General features: G+C 50.9%; 1 protein-coding gene across 6 annotated transcripts in view; it reads right to left on the reverse strand.

Annotated features, from left to right (window-relative positions):
- The window catches only part of ZBTB7C (zinc finger and BTB domain containing 7C), a 161,730-nt gene that overhangs the window by 59,854 nt on the left and 79,095 nt on the right, over window positions 1-22,781 (reverse strand). For 4 of the 6 annotated variants that reach the window (XM_071802314.1, XM_071802313.1, XM_065861387.2 and 1 more), the window contains exon 3: window positions 15,463-15,523. The exons of 1 other annotated variant lie outside the window; for it this stretch is intronic. Coding sequence is in view for 1 of the 5 variants with exons in the window: in XM_071802311.1 (XP_071658412.1) it covers window positions 15,463-15,523; window positions 19,783-19,810 (89 nt within the window). In the remaining 4 variants the exon portion in view is untranslated. Of the gene's footprint in view, window positions 1-15,462; window positions 15,524-19,782; window positions 19,888-22,781 lie in introns of those variants that run through there. One more of the 6 variants, XM_071802311.1, reaches the window with a different exon arrangement.

Raw genomic sequence — 22,781 nt, forward strand, 5'->3', positions numbered from 1 at the left:
TTGCATTTGTTTATTAACAAGAAGGAAAAGAAAAGCCAGCTCGCTTTTCTTCTGGCTTAGGTGGGAGCAGGTAATGAATCTCTGAGTGCAGGAGATGGCTCTTATCTCCACCGCCTTGCCATTCCCAAACCTGCGTATTTAAAAAAACTCCCCCATCACGAGACAATGGGAACAGAGAAAGCCAGCAGAGAAACAATAAAAAAGGCAATCAGGAGGTTAACAGAAGCAGCGGAGCACCATGATTTCCACCTGGTCTTCTCCTGCCAGGCCAGGTCTTTAGGTCAAAACAAAATAAATGAAAAGAACTTGTTTTGGGGAGGGTCATCGCCGCAGGTGTGCTCCACATTAAAAAGCTATTTTGCAGCACTTAGATTTGCTAAGGGCTTCTCCACTTGGGTCATGCTCAACTTGTCATGGAAGAGGTGGCAGCTCAGACCTTGTACCCACCACGTTGGTGGTGGTGGGGTGGCTTGGTTGTGGTAGCTGGGAGATACACCGAGCACCCAAATGTTCAGTTTGGGGCCCTCACACCAAGAAAGGCCTTGAGGTGCTGGAGCGAGTGGAGTGGACAGAAGGGAACGGAGCTGGGGAAGGGGCTGGAGCACAAGTGTGATGGGAGCGGCTGAGGGACCTGGGGGGTTCAGCTGGAGAACAGGAGCTGAGGGGAGACAGGGACACAAAGAAACGGCCTCAAGTTGCGCCAGGGGAGGTTGAGGTTGGATGTGGGGAACAATTTCTTCCCCAAAGGGCTGTGGGGCATTGGAACAGGCTGCCCAGGGCAGTGCTGGAGTCACCATCCCTGGAGGGGTTGGAAATACACACAGATGAGGTTCTGAGGGACACGGGGCAGTGCCAGGGTTGGGGTAATAGTTGGACTTGATGATCTTGAAGGTCTCCTCCAACCAAAATGACTCTATGATTCTATTCTATGATGGGCTGCTCCAGGTGAAGGTGGTGGTCCTGGCCATGGTGTGTCCCTGGAGAAGGTGAGTGGGGCTCTGATCCCCTAGCAGACCTGCATGGACCAGAGCTGCCCCCCACCAGGCACAGCCCCAACCTGAGGGCACTTCCAAGCCCTTTCAAACACCAGCTCATAGACTCATAGAATCATTTCGGTTTTAAGAGACACTCAGGATCATCGAGTCCAACCATGACCTAACCCTAGCACTAAACCATGTCCCTAAGAATCTCGTCTAAACGCCTTTTCAACCCCTCCAGGGATGGTGACTCCACCGCTGCCCTGGGCAGCCTGTTCCAATGTCTGACAGCACTTTCCAGGATGAATTTTCTTCTAATACCCAAAATTTTTTCCTAATATCCAACTTACATGTGCCCAGCGTACTCCTGGAGGCTACTTGAGCTAGAAGGTTTATGAGAAAGCGCTTGCAAGGAGGGAGAACTCAAAGCTGGGGCAGCATCTTCCCTCTCCTGCCTCTGACCCCCATCAGATGCATGTCTCTTCCAACCTAAACGATTCCATGACTCCATGATTCCAACACCACCCTGAAGTTGGTATGTGCTCCAGCTCGTGGTGGGGACAGTGCGGTGGCCCACTGGGTGACACCTCATCATGACACCAAGTGCAATGGCATTGGCCTGGCTGAAGGATGGAGCAGCGATGGCTAAAACCTCAGGATCACTGACTCCAATTGTTAACCCAACGCTGTCACTAAGCCATGTCCCTAAGCACCTCATCTCCACTATCTAATCCCTTCAGACACCTTCTGCTCCCATCTCAGTGCTCCCAGGCTGTAGGAGAAACAAGGTACCAAACGACTAAGTGAGAGCTTGGAAAAGCAGCACCTCCGCTCCACCCTTCATTTCACATTTATAGAGGAGGAGAGTTAAAAGCAGGACTATCCAAAATGAAGGCTGGCTTAAAAAAGGGCGAAAACTCAGAAAATCTTGTTAACACCAGCCTAACCAGGCTCAAACGCAGCTCTCGCCACCAGACTGGGGAAATGAATATCGCAGGTTCTATAGACCAATTTATTTATCATCCTCTTTCCCTACAGTTGCTGCAACTCAGAGTTAGCATTACTCCTAGTTCCCAAAGCCTTGGAGATAGGCTTGACCTTCATTACTGCCCTGTTTTAATTTCCAGCCTCCCTTTGCGTTCCTTCCCGATGGAGCCCTGCCAGACTTTCTCCCTCCCTTGAGACCAGCCCTGCTGCTATTTTACTTGGAGTTTTTAATCACCTTCTTCCTTGAATTCCTCCACTTGCCTCTTTTACAGCCTCCCTCGGTGCTCTGCCATCTCACCAGCCTTTTTGGGAGCACCAAATGGACCAGCCAGATTACTCTTAGGAAATATCTACTCTTTTCTTGGTTTCTTCCCTACTCTGGGAAGAGCTTCAAAGCTGCTCCTCTCCCCGCTGGCTGGATTCCCGGGAGGAAAGCTTCGTGGACAAGGCCAGCAATGATCTGAAAAGCCCAAGCAACCTGGCAATGACGGTTTTACGTCAAATCCAGGGTCCACCAATTGCCCTCAAGAACCCAACACCAACAGGTTGATGCACCAAACCCCAGGAAGGTGTTTTCTCAACCCCAATGAGCTCGTGGTTGTTTTAAACCCCGAATAAAGAGGTCAAATTCCCCTTCCAAACCTCATGTCATCCTGTTCATTTATATCCCTTGTTTTCTTTGCCGTTCCCAAATGACTTCCAAGCCTTACTTGAGTGTTAAGTTCCTGGCTTTGGAGCCATCCTGCGGCAGCGAGTTTTGCAGACCCAACCCGATGGGAGAGAATTTTCTCAAGGATACAGCTGCTTCCTTAAACAGACCTTGTGTTATGAGATACGGAGATCAAAAATATCCAACGTACTTTCTCAGTAGGCTCGAGATGCTACTGTCCCCTTTTCCCTGCCTCTGCTTGGCTCTGTGCCTCCCCCCCAAGCTTTTTCCAGCCTCTCTCTCTGTGCCTTTTTCCTCTGGCTGGTAATTGTTCTCATTGCCCTTCACTCACAGATGGTCTGGGGAGAGCTCACTGTTGACATGGTGCCAGCTCTCGTCAATCCCAGCTGCTAAACTGCATTAGGAGACCAGCTACAGCTCAGCCCAGATCACTCCTCTGCTCCATCTGTCCTTCCATACCCCCAGCCAGCGCTGGAAAAAGGTCCCATCGCAGCAGACAGGTGACCCTCCAGCCCCATTGTCCCCCACCCAAAGCCTCCCAGGTCGATCTGGTTCTCCCCACCCATCCTCCTTCCTTGACGTCCCTCCTGACGTGCAACTGAGCCACTTGTCCCTCTTCAAACCTCTCCTTAGAGCTTTCCCATCCCCCTTTGGCTTGTGAGAGCCCTTGTAGTCCCAGCCCAGCAAACCTCACCCAACAAGGGGTCCTCTGTGCTCATGGAGCAACCCCCAGGGTGAAAATGTTGTCCCTGAGGGTGGTGAGAGCCTGGCCCAGGTTGGGCAGAGAGGTGGTGGCTGAACCATCCCTGGAGACATCCCAGGCCAGGCTGGACGGGGCTCTGAGCAACCTGAGCTGGTGAAGATGTCCCTGTCATGGCAGGGGTGGCACTGGGGGAGCTGGGAAGGGCCCTTCAACACAAACCATCCGACGATTTTTTGATTCCAGCCCCGCTCCATGGGGACAACCTGGACTGCCACCCAGGCACAATGGATGCAAGTGGAAGAAAACAAGGCAGGGTGGAGGGGAAAGCACAGCAGACCAGACAGGAGGTGAAAGTGGCTCTTATTTTTCATCAGACCAAGTTGTTTTTGGAGGCACAAACAGTAGGTTCATTCATGAAGCAGCTAAGTGTCGGGTTTTCAACGGAAACAATGAATTAGCAAGGATGAGCGGTGACAGGATAAATGACCTTTTTCCTGCCTCCCAGAGTGTCCTGTTTCTTTCCTAACCTGGCGGCCAACTGTTCCTTGGGCTCCACAGTACATGGCCCCTGCAACCTGGAGTCTTCAGAGAAGTGCAAGGGCTTGGAATGGAGCTTCCAGCAGAGCAAACTCCTTCCCCACAGCTCTGCACCCTTCCCACCCAAACCCATGGGAACTGAGGGCTGAAAGAGACCCAAAATGGTGCTGAGGATGTGAAGCACTGAGCATAAGGTCATAGAATGGTTTAGGTTGGAAGGGACCTTTAAAGCTCATCTAGTCCAACGCTTGCCAGGAGCAGGGACATCTTCACCCAGCTCCGAGTTGGACTTGATGATCCACAGCAGGGTGAGCATGAGCCAGCACTGGGCCCTTGTGGCCAGGAAGGCCAATGGTACCTGGGGTGGGTTAGAAGGCGGTGGTCAGTAGGTCAGAGAGGTTCTCCTGCCCCTCTGCTCTGCCCTGGGGAGACCACACCTGGAATCTTGTGTCCAGTTGTGGCCCCTCAGCTCCAGAAGGACAGGGAACTGCTGGAGAGAGTCCAGCGCAGCCACCAAGATGCTGAAGGGAGTGGAGCATCTCCCGGGTGAGGAAAGGCTGAGGGAGCTGGGGCTCTGGAGCTGGACAAGAGGACACTGAGGGGTGACCTCATTCATGTTTACAGATATATAAAGGGGGAGTGTCAGGAGGATGGAGCCAGGCTCTTCTGGGTGACAACCAGTGACAGGACAAAGGGCAATGGGTGCAAAATGGAACAGAGGAGGTTCCACTTACATTTGAGAAGAAACTTCTTCCTGGTGAGGGTGTCAGAGCCTGGCCCAGGCTGCCCAGGGAGGTTGTGGAGTCTCCTTCTGTGCAGACATTCAAACCCGCCTGGACACCTTCCTGTGGAACCTCAGCTGGGTGTTCCTGCTCCATGGGGGGATTGCACTGGATGAGCTTTCCAGGGCCCTTCCACCCCTGACATTCTGGGATTCTGTGATCCTTCTGAGTCCCTTCCAACCTGAGCTATTCTACGATTCCATGACCAGTGTCCTGCACACCAGCCCAATGGGACCACACTAACCTCACCCACCACCGCTCGATGGCAAAAAAAATCCCATCTCACAAGCGCCATGAACCCAATGCCTGTCACCAGCGTGCAGTTTGGCTTCAGAGACACACAAAGAGAGCGGTTTGACTTTAGGTTTCTCCTATCTCAAGCTCCATCAGAGGGCTATGCTCACATAACGGATTAAAGCAGGAGATAAAAAGCCGTTCCATTATCTATTTATTAAAAGCACCACTTGAACGGCTTTTATTCGGCATACATCTCCTACTAAAGAGGCACTCCTCGACTGTGTAAATCAGCGAGCAATTGTGTTTTAACAGCCTTTCGAATGGCATTTCCCCACAGTTTTAGATGGACTATCAGACAGAAAACCTCTTCCAAAACTCACTTATCATAACAGGCGCCAGCACAGAGCTCTTCACTGCTCCTCTGCCGCCGAGACAAATACAAAACGGGCTTGTAAAACTCACAAAGCATAGATCATTCCCACCTTTCACCCCGCTGCATGAATATCCTTAATGACAGGCCAAAATAAATAATTTTGTTAGCAGAGGGAGAACTGCTCGGCTCCCACTGACGGATGGGACGTGTGGTGGGCGATGAAACGCAGGTTGCAGCTCCCAACCCACTGGTGCTACCAGTAATTAGTCCTCGAAGAACCAGAAAGGATGAAGCCACTTAGAATCTACCAGTTCCATGGGTAAAAGGGGAAAAAATGATGCTGGATTTTCAGTAAAAGATTTCAGGTGTGAATACAACAGTATCAGTGAACTGCAAAACAAAAGGGAGATTGTTCAATTGTCTCTGCTCCACTAGAATAAATGGGGCTTTTGGCTGGTTGGAGCTGTTTTTCCATACAAAGAAACATTCCCCCTTTTTTTTTTTCTCTCTCTTTTTTTGACAGGCTCTGCTGCTTTTGGTAGTTTGGTTTTCTTTATGAAGTGTTTTGATGAAGAAACCTGGAGCAACAGTAGTGAGCTGGTTATGTATTAAATCGTAGAATAATTTTGGTTGGAAGAGACACTCAAGATCATCAAGTCCAGCCATAAACTGAAACACTGACAGGAGACAAGCACAGCAAGCTTCACTCAACGGAGGTTCTGCCATTGACATGAGGAAATGTCGTATCTGTAGAGAAGAGGGGAAAGGGATGTACCCACACACACAGGGAAGGATGGAGACAGTCTGGAAACTATCTGAGATGGATGGATGGATGGATGGATGGATGGATGGATGGATGGATGGATGGATGGATGGATGGAAAGCCCCTGAGGTGCTGGAGCGAGAGAAGGGAACGGAGCTGGGGAAGGGGCTGGAGCACAAGTGTGATGGGAGCGGCTGAGGGACCTGGGGGGTTCAGCTGGAGAACAGGAGCTGAGGGGAGACAGGGACACAAAGAAACGGCCTCAAGTTGCACCAGGGGAGGTTGAGGTTGGATCTGGGGAACAATTTCTTCCCCAAAGGGCTGTGGGGCATTGGAACAGGCTGCCCAGGGCAGGGCTGGAGTCACCATCCCCAGAGGGGCTTAAAAGCTGAACAGATGAAGTTCTCAGAGACATGGGGCACTGCTACATTTAGGTTATGGTTGGACTCAATGATCTTGAGGGTCTTTTCCAGCCAGAACTATTCTATGGTGGATGGATGGATGGATGGATGGATGGATGGATGGATGGATGGACAGATGGACGGACAGACTTGAGCAGGGCCTGTTGTGACAGGACAAGGGGTGATGGTTTTAAACTAAAAGAGGGAGATTCAGGCTGGACATGAGGAAGGAATTGTTGTCCCTGAGGGTGGTGAGAGCCTGGCCCAGGTTGGGCAGAGAGGTGGTGGCTGAACCATCCCTGGAGACATCCCAGGCCAGGCTGGACGGGGCTCTGAGCAACCTGAGCTGGTGAAGATGTCCCTGTCATGGCAGGGGGGGCACTGGGGGAGCTGGGAAGGTCCCTTCAACCCAAACCATTCTGTGATTCTACAATCCCTACCACCGTGCTGCTGCCAGAGGGACCTCAGCACACACCATGGCAAACTCAACACTGTGGCTGACATCCTTGTTGCTTCTTTTCACTGGACCACCTGCACCTTCTCCCTTGCTGCCAATAAACTGGAGCGTAACCTTGCAAAACAAAGCCCAGGACCCAGCTGTGTCACCTGCAAGGCCACCCATCCTTGGCTGGCTGGTTGCCAATGCACCCTAAGCTCTTGGCTGCTCTGACGCGAGTTGAATTCTGACGGAGCTGACGAACCTGAAAGATCATTTCAAACTACAACCACTTCAAATTCAGCCCGCTTCAGCCTGTGAACTTCTTGGCAGGATCTCCCTTCAGCGTGGCAGCCCAAACAGGAGCTGACAGGGCTTCAAAACCTTTCGAACCAGCGCTCGGGTCCCTTGGGTGCCGCGGGGAGGATTTCTGGCTGCCCGGCTCTGACAGCCCCGCTCTGGGGCTGCCTGCGAGGGGACCGGCGTCCCCTTCCCTCCGTTCAGCGGTGGGAAAGGTCACCACGGAAGGTGCACTTGTCACCAGGAATCATTGCTTACAGGGAGGTTGTGCGACATCTTTCTGGGAGGATGGAGCCAGCTGAAGTTGGCGAAAACGCTCCCCTGACGCCGTCAGGGTTGAGTTTTGTCCCCAGGCACCGTGCAGAAACGTAGAGCAGCAAGGAGCAAAACCTCTTCTATTAATAAATGACGTGGGTTACCAGCTGGTGTGGAGGGAGCCCCAGGAGACACCCAGGGCAGGTGTCCCTTCACACCGACGTGTCAACTGGTCCAGCACAACTGTCTCCTTAACAGAAATCAACCCACCACCACACAGCTTGGAAAGCACCACCTTCCCAGTCGAGATAAATCAATCCCTTCCCTTTGCTTCCCCTGACATTACGTCTTATCCAGAGCTATTCCGAGACAAGAGCCACCAGCAGACCTGGGGGGAATGGGCTTTAGGGCTCCAGCTCGGAGAAGATGGATGACCCCCTGCGTTTCTGAGCTGTTAACGTTTCCCAGAGGAACCTCATGGTGTTCCACATTTTACTACCTTTATATATCAGGGTGACATTAGAGGAGACTTTATTTCTCTCTGCAACAGGGAGCAAACCAGAAACACAAGTACAGCAAGAATGGCACACACCGAAGAGAAGCAAACAGAGAATCATTTTGAAACATTTTGCTTGTAAAAGACCCTCAAGATCATTGAGTCCAACTGTTACCCCACCCCTGGCACTGCCCCATGGCCCTGAGAACCTCATCTGTGTGTATTTCCAACCCCTCCAGGGATGGTGACTCCAGCACTGCCCTGGGCAGCCTGTTCCAATGCCCCACAGCCCTTTAGATGAATAAATGTGTCCTAATATCCAATTTGAACTTCCCCAATGCAACTTGAGGCCGTTTCTTTGTGTCCCTGTCTCCCCTCAGCTCCTGTTCTCCAGCTGAACCCCCCAGCTCCCTCAGCCGCTCCCATCACACTTGTGCTCCAGCCCCTTCCCCAGCTCCGTTCCCTTCTCTCCACTCGCTCCAGCACCTCAAGGCCTTTCTTGGCGTGAGGGGCCCAAAACTGCCCCCAGGATTGGCGGTTTGGCCTCCCCCGGTCCCAGCACAGGGACGGTCACTGCCCTGGGCCTGCTGGCCACACCAGTGCTGGTACCAGCCAGGATGCTGGTGGCCTCTGGGCCACGCTGCCCTTGGCACCGCGGCATTGGCACAGACCAGTAACACCAGGTACTCAAGGTGCAGCAGCCAGCAGGCCAACACTGGGATGTCACCACACCAAAATGGGCTGTTCACCCCACGTCCAGCTCCCCTATGCCCCTCGTTTCAGTGTAGGTCAAGCCACAAGGTGACAGCTTGTGCGAGCGGAGCCATCTCTGCCCACCGAGGTGCTTCCAGCAGTGTGTCAAAAATTAAAGTGAAGCAATAAAAATTAAAAGAGAAGTAACACAGAACATAAAACCCAAGCGCTGGATTAAGAAGTCCCTGGATGCTGATGTATCGTTAAGGCAGGGCACGAGCCTCCCCTTGCAGTGCGGCCAAATCCCCTTTCCATGGGAAATTATCCTCATTTCTGATTGCTGCAGTGCTCAAGACAAGCCAGATTTCTGTCACTTGGCTCTCCATTGTTAGGGAAAAAGGTGATGGAAAGGCTGGGAAACCGGTGGGTCATCCCCCTACACCGCTCTTTGTGCCTTATCTCCTAACTGGGCTTTGTGGCTGAGACCATCAGCATCCTGAGCCAGCGACTGAGCACACCCTGTTCGTGAAGGATGCAGAAAAGAAATAATAAATAGAATAATCAAGTGGTTTGGGTTGAAGGGACATTTAAAGCTCCCCCAGTGCCCCCCCTGCCATGACAGGGACATCTTCACCAGCTCAGGTTGCTCAGAGCCCCGTCCAGCCTGGCCTGGGATGTCTCCAGGGATGGTTCAGCCACCACCTCTCTGAAATAAATAGGCCCAGTCTAGCAGGGTTGCTGGGCTAAGCTCTGATGAGGGAAAACTTCATTTTTCTTAAAAACTCTCCATTCCCCAGACTTGCAGAGACTGATAACTCAAAAACATCCTCCCTCATCCCAATATCCACCATCCTCCCACCCCAGAAGGTCCCACTGAAACAGCAGCCCCACCACCCGAGGCTTAATGAGGGGGAGGCCAGTTTTAATTCATTTGGACATAAAGCTGAGGTATTAATTACATCTAGGGTTGGTGGGACATCTGCTGCCTCCTCAATGCTCATCATCCCCATCCCTGTCTGGCCCTGGTGACCCATAAACATCCCCTTCTTCTTGTAAATATTGCCTGAGCATTCCTGTCTGCCCTCCTGGCCTCAATTAATCGTGGTCTGTGGGAGAAGCAGGTAAGAGAGAGCTCAAATTTAACCAGTCTCTGCAGATGGCAAAAATGGATCTTGATGAGACAAGTGTGGGCAGCAGGGACGAGCAGGGAGGGGAGGACAGCAAAACATGCTCATGGATGCCAAGCTGTCCTGATCTCCCGTTGTTTTGTGGGATTTGGAGACATCTGGCATACCACAGGGTTTGATTCTCAGAGGATAACCCTGGTCTGGAGCAGGTTGTCCCAGTGAGCAAAACCTCCCATCTGCTGAATCCCATGCTCCTAGAACCATCAGTCCAATCCCACCAGACCCAAAGAGGTGGACATCATAGAATCACTTTGGTTGGATCGATCAAGTAAGATCATCGAGTCCAACCATAACCTAACTCTAGCACTAAAACATGTCCCTAAGAACCTCATCTAAATGCCTTTCAACCCCTCCAGGGATGGTGACTCCAGCACTGCCCTGGGCAGCCTGTTCCAGTGCCTGACAACACTTTCCATGAAGAATTTTTTCCTAATATCGAATCCAAATCTCCCTGGTGCAACTTGAGGCTGTTTCCTCTTGTCCTGTCACTTGCTGCTTGGGAGAAGAGGCCAACACCCTCCATGCTACAACCTCCTTTCAGGCTGTTGTAAAGACTGATAAGATCTCCCCTCAGCTCCTGTTCTCCAGCTGAACCCCCCAGTTCCCTCAGCTGCTCCCATCACACTTGTGCTCCAGCCCCTCACCAGCTTTGTCGCCTCCTCTGCACTCTCTCCAGTACCTCAATGTCCTTCTTATGACGAGGGGCCCAAAATGCAACACATGATTCAAGATGAGGCCTCACCAGTGCCAAGTACAGTGGCACAATCAAGTCCAACCATTACCCCACCCCTGGCACTGCCCCATGTCCCTGAGAACCTCATCTGTGTGTCTGTCCAACCCCTCCAGGGATGGTGACTCCAGCACTGCCCTGGGCAGCCTGTTCCAATGCCCCACAGCCCTTTGGGGAACAAATTGTTCCCCACATCCAACCTCAACCTCCCCTGGCGCAACTTGAGGCCGTTTCTTTGTGTCCCTGTCTCCCCTCAGCTCCTGTTCTCCAGCTGAACCCCCCAGGTCCCTCAGCCGCTCCCATCACACTTGTGCTCCAGCCCCTTCCCCAGCTCCGTTCCCTTCTCTCAACTCGCTCCAGCATCTCGGTGTCCCCTCAGCCACACTTAGACCCAACACTGCAGCTCACAATACAAGGTAGAAGTTGAGCCCACACAAGCTTTGGAGTTCCCAAGTCCCACAGGAGCCTTGTTGGCTGTGGAGACCACTTCACGAGGAACCACTGCATCTAACAAACCAAATGATGGCAAGAAGCATCTCCAGCTCCAAACATCACCTTCAGCATCCCTGGTCGACACCAGAAACAGAACCAGTACCTTCAGCACGATACCAGGCTCCTGGAGCAGCAAGTCATCAACAGGGCAGCCTGTTGATGACCCCTGTTTTGGGTTTTTCTGTGTTTTCCCTAAGATATCGCTAAACTCCACGAGCAGGCAGTGCCTCAGCAGCCCACCACGCTTTCAACGTGAAGGAACAAAAGGCTGCGGTGGGGAGGGGAACAGCAGGAAACCTGATGGGCTCCTGAGCTTCATCTGAGACCCGGTGTTTGCAGCACAGGCCGCATTTAATCTTCTCATAAGTAACTCTTACCAGGAAACGTGACAAAAAAGGGGGTATTTCAAGGCAGAAAAGTTGGTCTCCAAATGTAATATATATATATATATATTTTAAAATCTTTTGTGAGCAGCTCTTCTGGGGAGCGAATCCCGTGGAGGCGATACAGTACAATGTGCACTCCTAAATTAGTTTCCAGGCACTTGGGATGCTTTATTATTCATTTCCTCCAAACATTAGGTAATGCTTTCTGCCCCTTTCAAAGTCTATCCGAGGGGTCTTTGATGCATTGTGGGACTTGAAAGTTGCGGGTCTAAAGCAGCATTTCTTTTAAGTCCTCTCTTTTATCGAGCGTGTTCTGTTCCCTTCGCGAAATCGCGCACAATGGCACGAGAGTCTTGACCCGCTTCACGTCTGATGGGTGGAAATCTCAGATGCGGAGGATAAAACAGCCCCTCCTAGCAATACAGCTTAAACACTTACGGGCTCTATTCAGGCAAATATTACCCAGGGGTCTGCCAGGCCGCTGAAAAGCTGCAGAAATTGGCTCTGACCGATTCAGCGGCGAGGAGCGACCCCGCTGCATTAACTCCCCTTTTCGTTTCACCCCGCGCCAGCCGGGGTCTGGAGGTAACCGCGGCAGGAGGCGAGAGCCGGCTGAAGCCAGATCCGTTTTCTTTATATAAAGTTGTTTCTAATGTGTGTGTGTGACCATGAATGTCATTATGCGGATCTGCAGAAGAGGGAAAGTAATGACATTAGGGCAGAGGCGCAGAAATCAGGGATGTTTTTCTCTCGTCGCATACGCGGCAGCGCTGTCAAGTCTTCCAGGAAAGTAATATTTGTAGCTTTTAAGACACTGCAAACATCTCAGACAACCCGGTTTCTGCATCTGCCGAAGGTATGTGGACTTCGGTGGGTCACTTTACACCACCCACCATCTGTCTCCTCTATGTTTTAACCAGAATTAATAGCTCTTTTTCCATAATAATTCACCTTTATGTTTACACTACAAGCTTGATAGCTTAGAGGTGGCTCCTGCCCAATAATATACAAGACCCAGGACAAGGATGTAAAGTGAAACTTATCCTTGCAAAACCAAACATATTTCAGTGGAAAATTAAATGTTTTTGTCCTTTAGACAATGGCACTGACATGTTTCTACAAAAACTACCAGGCTGCTATTTTAGGATGTTCATCTCCTCTTATCAATCTCCTCCTGACAGGTTAGAACTAGCAAAGATTTTTTTGAAGGGGTAAAATTCAATGTAGAGGGCTGAAGAGCTAAATGGGTTGAAGCTGTTTGAATTTACCTTGTGTGTCTTACAACCTAAGAGTAAAAGATATCTCCAGGATGAGTCAGAAAAGGAGTGTTTGGAGTATTTGGGGAGATATTTGTAACAGAGACAGGTCCTTTTTATATGAGCCCCCTTGCCTGCAATCCCACCTGACCACTGAAAATATGATCAGGGTCTTGACAACCCCAGTGTTTCACCGGGAAAACTATCTTTTAGCCTGTATAAAAAAGGAATAAGCTGATTTTGCACGAGCAAAACCTACATATGTCCCTCTTGACATCGGCAAAACATCCAGCAGCAGCTCCAGAGCCTGTAAAGAGGGGAACACACGTGCAGCTGCATCCCCTGGCTCCGCCACGTGTATGGTTCCTGATGGATTAGCTCAAAAAGCAAACCAAATCTGCAGGGACATGATCTCCCACCCCATCCGCTTCATCCGGGATGCTGCAGACCCCGCTAGGGCGAGCACAAGCCTGATTTCCAGAGATGCTGAGCATCCCTCCAATCGCTGGTACAGCCGCGGCAGCACTGGGTACCAAAAATAATCTGAGAAAGCCTCAGCTCTCACGTTACCCACCTGGTTACGAGGCTTTTTAGGAGTCCTCTGAAGCACCCTTGTTAAAATACCATCCTGACAGACGAGGTTTTTGCCCTGCGTGTGAGCGGCTCGGTGCTGCTCTGCCCCAGGGGACTCGACAGGTCATTATTTTGTGTCCTAAGAATCCTACAAACCGATAAGGGAGCTCCGACAATGTGATGGTTTATCAGTTTTTAGGCTGGAAAGGGAAATTCTTTCGATCGAGATAACGATTCTATTCCTCTCTCGCAAACGAGGGTTCCTCCTTCATTCGGGGACTCCGGCAGAAGCGGAGCCAGGACAAGGATGGGATGCATCGCTCAGGAGTCAACAGAAAGATGCTGTCGCAGCCGAGAGCAGCATCTGCACAAATTGTAAGGAGCCCAAAACTGCTCCTTTGAGAGAGAGAGAAAGAATAAAAGAAGCAAAACTGCCAGAGAAACAAAATCTATTTGTAAACCCCAGGCAGAGACGACGTGAGGCAGCCGGCGCAGGAGTACTGAGATGATAATGGAGCCTGATGGATAGTTCACAGGATTATTAGATCCCCTCCAACTCAAATATGCTGAGAAGCCAATTATTTAACACTAAGGACAGTGCAAACGGATGTTTAATAAGCTGGATCACTCCAGGATTGCAGGAGCTCAAGGGACCAAACCCTCACTTGTGTAAATCAGGAAAAGCAGCATTATAAAATACCCGGCGCTTCTGACACACGCTGGTCCCCGCCGTTATCACTGTCTCTACTGAATTTTGGGAGCAGATGGATGCAAGGGTTCCCCAAGGAGCGGGGACACGCTCCAACACCTCCAGGCTGGGGATCGCACCCTTCCAGTTGGCTTGTTCCCAAGCAGAGGGGTTGCTGCTCCTGGGGAGATAAGCGGAGCTTATTTTCTAGCTGATTGCAGAGAGGCAGCAGGGAGGGAGTGGGAGGTGTGGGAGCAAGAGAGGAATTTGCTGTCTGCTCCGGACGCTGATTAATCACCTGTTTTGGAGTCAGGGATGATCACCGGGAACAAAGTATCTGGTTTTTAAATGTCTAAAGAAGAATCCTTCCCGAAACCACTTCTCTGTGTCACCTTCTCCCTTCATCTAAGCTCATATCTACTGTAAGGAGCTGAGGTGAGTCTTACAATCCGTATCTCTCCACGATCCACCACCCACCACCACTGCTCCTGCATGTCCACATAGTCCGGGCTACAGCACAGGTGCAAGAATGGATATAAGGAAAGAATTTTTGTCCCTGAGGGTGGTGAGAGCCTGTCCCAGATTGGGCAGAGAGGTGGTGGCTGAACCATCCCTGGAGACATCCCAGGCCAGGCTGGACGGGGCTCTGAGCAACCTGAGCTGGTGAAGATGTCCCTGTCATGGCAGTGGGGGCACTGGGGGAGCTGGGAATGTCCCTTCAACCCAAATCATTCTGTGATAAGCCAGCACCGAGGTGATCCTCAGCATCCATAACACACGTGCAGTTTGGGGGCCGGAGGGACACAGGGATTTGGTCCCTGATGGATAGGGACTCGTGGGGACTCGCAGCACAGCTCTGCTAAGGGTTTGGCCAATGCCAACCGGTCTCCCAGCTGGTGCAATGACAGATAACTCGTTCCAGCAATGTCAACTCAGGATCTGGGTCTGGTGTATGTGAACCAGCTTAAAAACAAGATGCTTCTTTCTTCCTGTTCAAGAACTCTAAGCAAACACTCAAGCCCCAGTCTCCCGCCTGACAGCTGCAGGAAACAGGCCTGGAGAGGACCTTGAAATGTCACCCAGCTCACAGCCCCGTGACTGTATCTGCAATGGGGCCAAGCACAACAAAAGCCAAAATCACTCCAAGCATTAACAAATATTGCTGCTCAGCGCACTCCCGTGCAGCTGCCAGTGTCTCTGCCGCCTGCTCTTCCCAGCACTGCGGCGCAGAGAACACGAGTATTTATGAGAGCATCTTCTAGGGATTTACAGAAAGAGCAATTAGCCGCTTGGTCGTTGACAACAGCGGAGAATCGTGGTGGTGGTGAAGCTGATTTGTGCTGATTCATCAACACTACAAACTACTCAGGTCTCATCTCCCACAGGAGCCCCCAGTAATTGAAGGATGGAATTAGACCCCCAAGATCCCAGAAGGACATCAAGACGGCCACTTTGTGCTCTTCAGCTCAGGTCCCGCTTGCAAGGAGCCACCAGCTCTCCCCGCAAAGCCACCGGCTCAGCACACCCAAAGCACACTCACCAGTACCCTTGTTTTTGTTTCAAATCTCCAGCGATGCTCCCTTTGCTCCTCTGACCATTTCCTAAGAAACAACAAAGAGAAGAAAAAAAACACCTTCATCAGATCCAGAACTGAGCTTCTGGTTCAGATCCAAAGAAACCTTCTGCCAGGGTGATGAGGAACCACCAAACTGCTCCTGCTCCCCTACCCCCCCATTTTTCCACGGTCCTTTCAGGCTTTCTCTGCTCATCACCCGTTGTGCCTGCAGCACAACATCACCTAGCAACACCGTGCCATGGAGGTGTAAACCCAACCCATCCTCCCGCCGTATCACATCTCCTCCTGTGACAGCTGGGAGGTGAACAGGCCGGAAACAGATCCCATCGGATGCTTCATGCATCCCAACCCCCGCCGGTGGATAAATAGGACACCTCGGTCGCTTTGGGATTATTGACTTCTTGTGTCTTCCTACACCCAGAACTTGGTTGTCCGTGGTAGCTCGGCGGTACCAACAACAAACCCACGGCCCACAGGTGATGGGGTGCGGAGGAGGAAGGCCATACGACCAGCATCCACCCACTTCTGCCTGTACAAGCCCTCTCTCCCTCTTAGCTTGGGAAAAACTTTGGGAAAACTAAGCTCCTGGCCACCACGTTGCGCTTGCAAATTCTGGAGACGGTGGGTTGGCAGTTCCCAACAGGGAGGTGACATCTGCATGCAGGAGGTGTTAAGAGCTGTCAACAGAACACGCTAGAGGAGATCACAAAATGCTGATGGCTGCCAATGCCAGCTATGAGGTGGACAGTGAGCGATGAGGTGGCCAGAAGCTTGGCTGAAGGTGGGCAGGACTCCGAGCATGGGCTGACTCCCTTTCAACACAACCTCAAGGTGTGAGATGCCCACCAGCATGTAGCCATCGCATTAATGGGGTCCAGAGCCCCCCTAGTACAGCTGGGGGGTGGTGGTCAAGGCCTCCTCATGGGCAAGGGTGGAGAGGAAGACCATGATGACCAATACAACACAGAAGCTGTGGGAGCACACAGCTGGAAATTGCTCCTGTGGTTGAGCAGGCAGCTGGAGAAGTGGCATCTGTGTGTGAAAAAAGCTCATGATCTGGAGTATTTTCCCCAGAAAGGCATCAACAGCTCACATCTGTCCCTAAACCTGGGTTTGTACCTGAGTTTTGGCCAGGGTCAAGGGGTTGCCACCCACTTTCTTCCCCAAAGGGCTGTGGGGCATTGGAACAGGCTGCCCAGGGCAGTGCTGGAGTCACCATCCCTGGAGGGGTTGCAAATACACAGAGATGAGGTTCTCAGGGACATGGGGCAGTGCCAGGGGTGGGTTAATGGTTGGACTTGATGATCTTGAGGGTCTTTTCCAACCAAAATGATTCTATGACTGTCCTGGGACCAAGGAACCAAGGGGCTCTGACCACTCTACCCTTTTTGTTAAACCGGTAAGATAATTGCTGTATGCGCACAAACAAGGAACAGAGGAAAACCACAACAGGTAACCTTTGTGCTGGTCTGTGTTTTTCATTTTCATGCTTCTCCAACCATCAGTACGAGGACATTTTGGCAGCAAGCGATGCCCAGAGCACAGGTGGCTGGTAGAGCCCACGGTGGCTGCAGCCGTGCAGGATGGCCAAGCTCCGGGGCCACGATCAGCCCAACACAGGGACTTCTCTACGGTTAATGAGTCCATCTGCTATTCAAGAGCATCCAGCTGCTCTGACCTCCTGCACTTAAGCTCGACCTCCTTCCTTAGCCCCGGCCCCAGTTCAGATCATTAGCGGAGGACTAACCGCCACCACTGACGACTAATGACTCGTTTGCTGCTCAACGGCCAAAAGCGATCAGCAAAGGGGGTAAAGAGCTTCATGCATATCCATGTGGGTGAGTGCCTTTCGTCTCTATTTTGGGCAAAATTCCCAGGAAAGGCGGCAAAAATCCTGCAATGCCCTGGCTTCATGCCGGAGCTCATCAGCTCTGCTAAGGTCGAGGCAAAACCTCCTCCTGGTGCCAGGGCAGGGGCTGGCACCTCATTTCCCTTGAGCGACCCTGAGCTTGAGTTTTAAATTCTACAGACAGAGTCCTGCATTGCGGTTTCTCCCCATGCCAAAGGGAACTCGGGGACACAACAGCTTGCGACACAACATCTAAAAAAAATCAGTGTTTGAGGCTTAGGAGAATCCTCATGGGATGAGGTTACAAATGGGAGTTTCTGGGCTATGCAAAACCTCCACCTGAATTACAGCTTCATTAACCCCTTGTCATTAATCGGGCTTGAAGAACAGTGTCTGTGAATGACCACACTCATGGTCAACCCTCTGAGCCAGCAAACACGGAGCCAGGGAGGATGCCCTGGTGTCCCCACACCATTTTCCAAAATAGGATGGGCATCGCTGAGAGCAGCCCGAGCTGCGCTCTCCCATTCCCAAAACACATGTGGGATGAAAAGCTCTAAACCAAACAGCCTTCCCCGTGGTTTTCCCCTCAGCCACAAGGTCCCTTTTAGCTTCTTGAAGTGGTTTCTAGATGAATGGAACACACCCTCCTAGATACAGAATCACAGCATCATAAATGGCTTGGGTTGGAAGTGACCTTCAAAGCTGATCTAGTCCAACCCTCCTGCCACAAGCAGGGACATCTTCACCTCAATCAGGTTGCTCAGAGCCCTGTCCAGCCTCTTATCGCAGTCCACGGGGATGCAATCAGCATGATTTCAGGTGTCTGTAAAGCCATTGAGTTACTCAAACATTATTTCAGGGTGTGAAACACCCTCCAGACTCCACTGACCAAACATCCACCAACTATAACACAAGATGAGGTGCCAAGTTCAAATTTTTATCTTCCACTGCAGCCCATCTCCAGCTCCTGGTCCAAGTTCCAACACCTCCAAAATAAAAGCCATTTGCACCAGATGAGGACACCCTCCAGCTCTGCGCCCTCAGGACCCTGCTGTGACAAGTGGCACATTACAACATCTCCAGGATGGTTCCAGGGTTCGGGTGCCTCTTGCATAACATCACTGAAGACAATAAATTTGACAAAGAAAGGACAACTGATACGCAAAGCCATGCCATGAATCATTGACCAAATTTGCTCTCTAGCTTTCAAACAATCTTGGAGGTTGCATCCAAAGTGTTGTTTGCAAGCCCTCAGTTAATCTGGAAAGCAGATGCTGCTACAGCATCATCAATAAATCCCCGTCAAATACGACTTTAAAATGCCCAGGACTTTTGCAATCAAATTTTTTTCATCTTCTTGGAATATCTGAAAACCAAACCTCATAAAACGCCTTTGCTGTGATTCAGCTTTGATGAATAAGCCCAAGCCTAGAGAAGGGCTCATCGCGCATGTCCCCTCGTGGCCGGGTGGCCAGGGGTTCCTTCCCAGAGCCCTCTTCCCATTTCTTTCATATGATCTCAGGAGTTTTTGGCCTCACCAGACACATTAGTGAATCAGGAAGTTGCCAGAACCATTTTCTAGCAGCCTTAATAATTATAAGCAAAATATGGAGCTGCAAGTAGACACTGCCGCGTTGTCAGACAGAAATGAGGGTGAACTTAAGTGAAGACAAGGAGAAAACTATGAAGTGCTGACTTTCCTTCCCAGCCTGAGAATCTGAGGTGTCTCAACAATGATGGAATGGCAACCGAAAAAATAAAGCTACAGCCTCCTCTGGTGATGCTCCCCAGTCAGCTGGACAGACTGGGATGACCCCATCCCTTCTGGAGGTGCATGAAGGTGGGTAAGAAGATGTGAGGACCTGCAGTGCAAGCACAGAGCCGTGGTGGAACACCAGAGCACACGACAGCGGGTGTACAAAACCCATGGCACACCGCCTTTTCTGGGTAATTCTCCTTCCAGTCACTTATTTTTATGTCGAGATACTGAAATGTGTGGTGGGAAGGAGATACCCAGAGTCAAAAACTCCCTGTGTACCTGCAGAAAAACGCTAATTAACTAGGCTGGGCTAATTAGCTAGAATCCATCAGCAAAGATGAGAATCTACAGCAGAATCCAGCTGACCTCAGATAGATATCTACCTTAGGACAAGAGACATCACACCACTGAAATTGTGCTGACTGCTCTCCATCGATGGTGAAGGCGGCCCAGGCAGCTAGGGAAGAAGTAGGGACCACCAAGGTGTCTAAACACAGATGGATGAACTCCACCTCATCAGAAAACATCCTACTCAGCTAAAAACCTTGTTTCTGACAACAAACAGCGACTTCAGAGCCTGAGGCCTGCTCAGAGTCTGTGTTGCCTTGAAATGGGCAGTGTTGTGGAGAAGTCAAGGGAGTCAAGTCACCCATGTCCCTGCAGAAAATCCCACCTGGCAAATGTCCTTTGAAAAGCCACATCTATCATGGACCTACTGGAGAGGAGCCACAGGAGTGATCCGAGGCTGGAACAGCTCTGCTGGGAGGACAGGATGAGAGAGCTGGGGCGTTCAGCTGGAGAAGAGAAGCTCCTTTTAGTGCTTAGAAGGGGCCTGTGAGAAAGATGGGGAGAGACTTTTGAGCAGGGCCTGTTGTGATAGGACAAGGGGTGATGGTTTTAAACTAAAGGAGGGAGATTCAGGCTGGATATGAGGAAGAAATTGTTGTCCCTGAGGGTGGTGAGAGCCTGGCCCAGGTTGGGCAGAGAGGTGGTGGCTGAACCATCCCTGGAGACATCCCAGGCCAGGCTGGACGGGGCCCTGAGCAACCTGAGCTGGTGAAGATGTCCCTGTCATGGCAGGGGTGGCACTGGGGGAGCTGGGAAGGTCCCTTCAACCCAAACCATTCTATGATAAAAGGTGCTTTGGCTCATGGGATCCTGATGGTGCCAGCGTGGGTAGATGGTGACAGGACCCGCAGTAGATGTCAGGCCACCGGACAAGCAGAATGGTGGCACAGGCTTCTCCTTGCTGGACCAGAGCTTGCCAGGTACTGTACCGCCCAGCCAAAAATGCCCAGAGGCAGCTCATCCGTCCCAGCCCGGGGAGAAATGCGTGTGTGGATGGTGCTCAGGAGGAGGAGCGGCGTGGCTGTGACTTTGTGCTGACATCCTTTCCCATGCCCACCCCTCTGTTCTCCCCTTCCTGTGTGAAAATGGAAACAATGATGTTGGCCGTGGTTGGAAAGGGCTTTGAACTGCACAGATGAGAAGTGGTATTAATAGATAAGATGCTGCTGAATTATCCTAGTAGCAGAGGGAGAGGGAAAGCGACTAAAGGAGAAAAACCCCCACGTAATAAATAATAGTCTATAAATTACGTAAATTGAATGCATCAAAAAAACAATCCTGGAGAAGCAGCTGCTTCATACTTTACTGTTGATAGCATCAATCTAAGAGGGGAAATTACCACCTTGTGTTCTGCAACACATCACACCGACTTTCCTTTACAAACTTTAATGTCTCCTGATTGCAAAGTCAATTTAAAATTTACCACGAAACACAAAATCTCATAAACTTTACGACCCAAATCACACTCGCTCAGCGCTTTCGCCCAGATTAAACACATAGGAACTGCTTCACTTTCCGACATGGATATACGGTGACACGCTGCAGACGGCAGATGGGAGAGCAGACAGAGTGAAGAGCAGCAGGATGAAGAGCACCCAGAACCATGATTTATGATGAGGGTGGTGAGAGCCTGGCCCAGGTTGGGCAGAGAGGTGGTGGCTGAACCATCCCTGGAGACATCCCAGGCCAGGCTGGACGGGGCTCTGAGCAACCTGAGCTGGTGAAGATGTCCCTGTCATGGCAGGGGTGGGACTGGGGGAGCTCTGAACATCCCCTCAACCCAATTCTCTGATTCAACAAATACAATGTGACCTTGAGCGCAGTTGGGGATCTGTAGTTCTGGCGCCGTAAACGCATTGTCCTCAAGATGGGACCAGCATCCTTAAGAAGTGACCAGCACCCCGCGATGCTAAGCCAACCTCCTTCCTCACACTCAGCCATGCTTAAAATTCAGCTGGTTTTTGAGCCCTTCTGCAGGTTCTGATGCAAAACCCTGAGTCACTTCCCTGAGCCTGGGTTTCCTCCAAAAATTTAAGGCCACGCAGATCCTGCAGGGAAGATGCTGTGAGTTTTTAATGAAGGGAAGGAGCAGGCAGCTATGCCCCTGCTTGGAGCTGATTGTTTGCTCGTGTTCCACTCACGGTTTGATGAGGGAGAACTAATTAGGCTCCTAGTTTTGCTTCCTACATAAAACTAACTCCTTTTGCCTCTGATTAAAGTGTTTTCACTGTGACAGAAAGCCCATCTCTCTGAAGGGTACAAAGGCTTTCAGCTGAAGCAACAGAAAAAGCTGCATATTTCAAGATGAGCTTCCCCAGCATCCATAAAACACTTTGCTTGCATACTTACGTACCCCATAGGCTCTGGCTTAAAATTCTCCCTCAGCTCAAAATTGCAGGATGTATTCATGGAAAAATACCATTTTTGCAATCAGCCACTTGCATTTGCAACTGACTTAAAGCTGCAATGAGGTGGATACTTGAAGAAGCAGCAAGGGTTAAACCCAGGACAAGGAGGGGACAGGCAGGACTTGGGGATGAAGCACTTGATCAAAGGGTAGCTCAGAAGTTATTTAAAAATAAACCAGAAAGTAGAACTTCCAGGCAGTTGCCGCTGTAATTACAATGCAGACAACGGAGCCATGGTGCTGTTAAGGTTACTGGATTTTCCTAGCAGCTGTGTTTAATTTACTTAAAACATGCAAAGCCATCAGGTCAGATCCCATTAGCAGAATCATCCCAAGGGCTCGGTCAGCCCAGCGCTGCAGAAACGCTGAGCGCAAAACACAAATGCAAAATTCACCTGAAGAAGTGAGAGAGATTCATGCGATGGCCAACGTCAACGTGTGTTGCCTTCCCCTTCGGCCATGGTAGATGTTGGGTGGTCGGTCATAGAATCATAGAATCATTTTGGTTGGAAAAGACCCTCAAGGTCATCAAGTCCAACCATTAACTCAACCCTGGCACTGCCCCATGTCCCTGAGAACCTCATCTCTGTGTCTGTTCAGCCCCTCCAGGGATGGTGACTCCAGCACTGCCCTGGGCAGCCTGTTCCAATGCCCCACAGCCCTTTGGGGAAGAAATTGTTCCCCACATCCAACCTCAACCTCCCCTGGTGCAACTTGAGGCCGTTGTCTCTCGTCCTGCCACTTGTTGCATTTTTTCATTCATATAACGTTGGCTCAACACTCTCTTCTCTCTGATGAAGGGGACATCAAGGTTTCACCCATCATTCCTGGCTCCTACCAGGTCAATTCTGTTTCTAAAATTAGCATCCTGAAAAAGTTAATTGCTAGAACAAAAGACGTTAGATCACATTTTGACC

Source organism: Patagioenas fasciata, chromosome Z (assembly GCF_037038585.1).
Source record: "Patagioenas fasciata isolate bPatFas1 chromosome Z, bPatFas1.hap1, whole genome shotgun sequence".
NCBI classification, from domain to species: Eukaryota; Metazoa; Chordata; class Aves; order Columbiformes; family Columbidae; genus Patagioenas; species Patagioenas fasciata.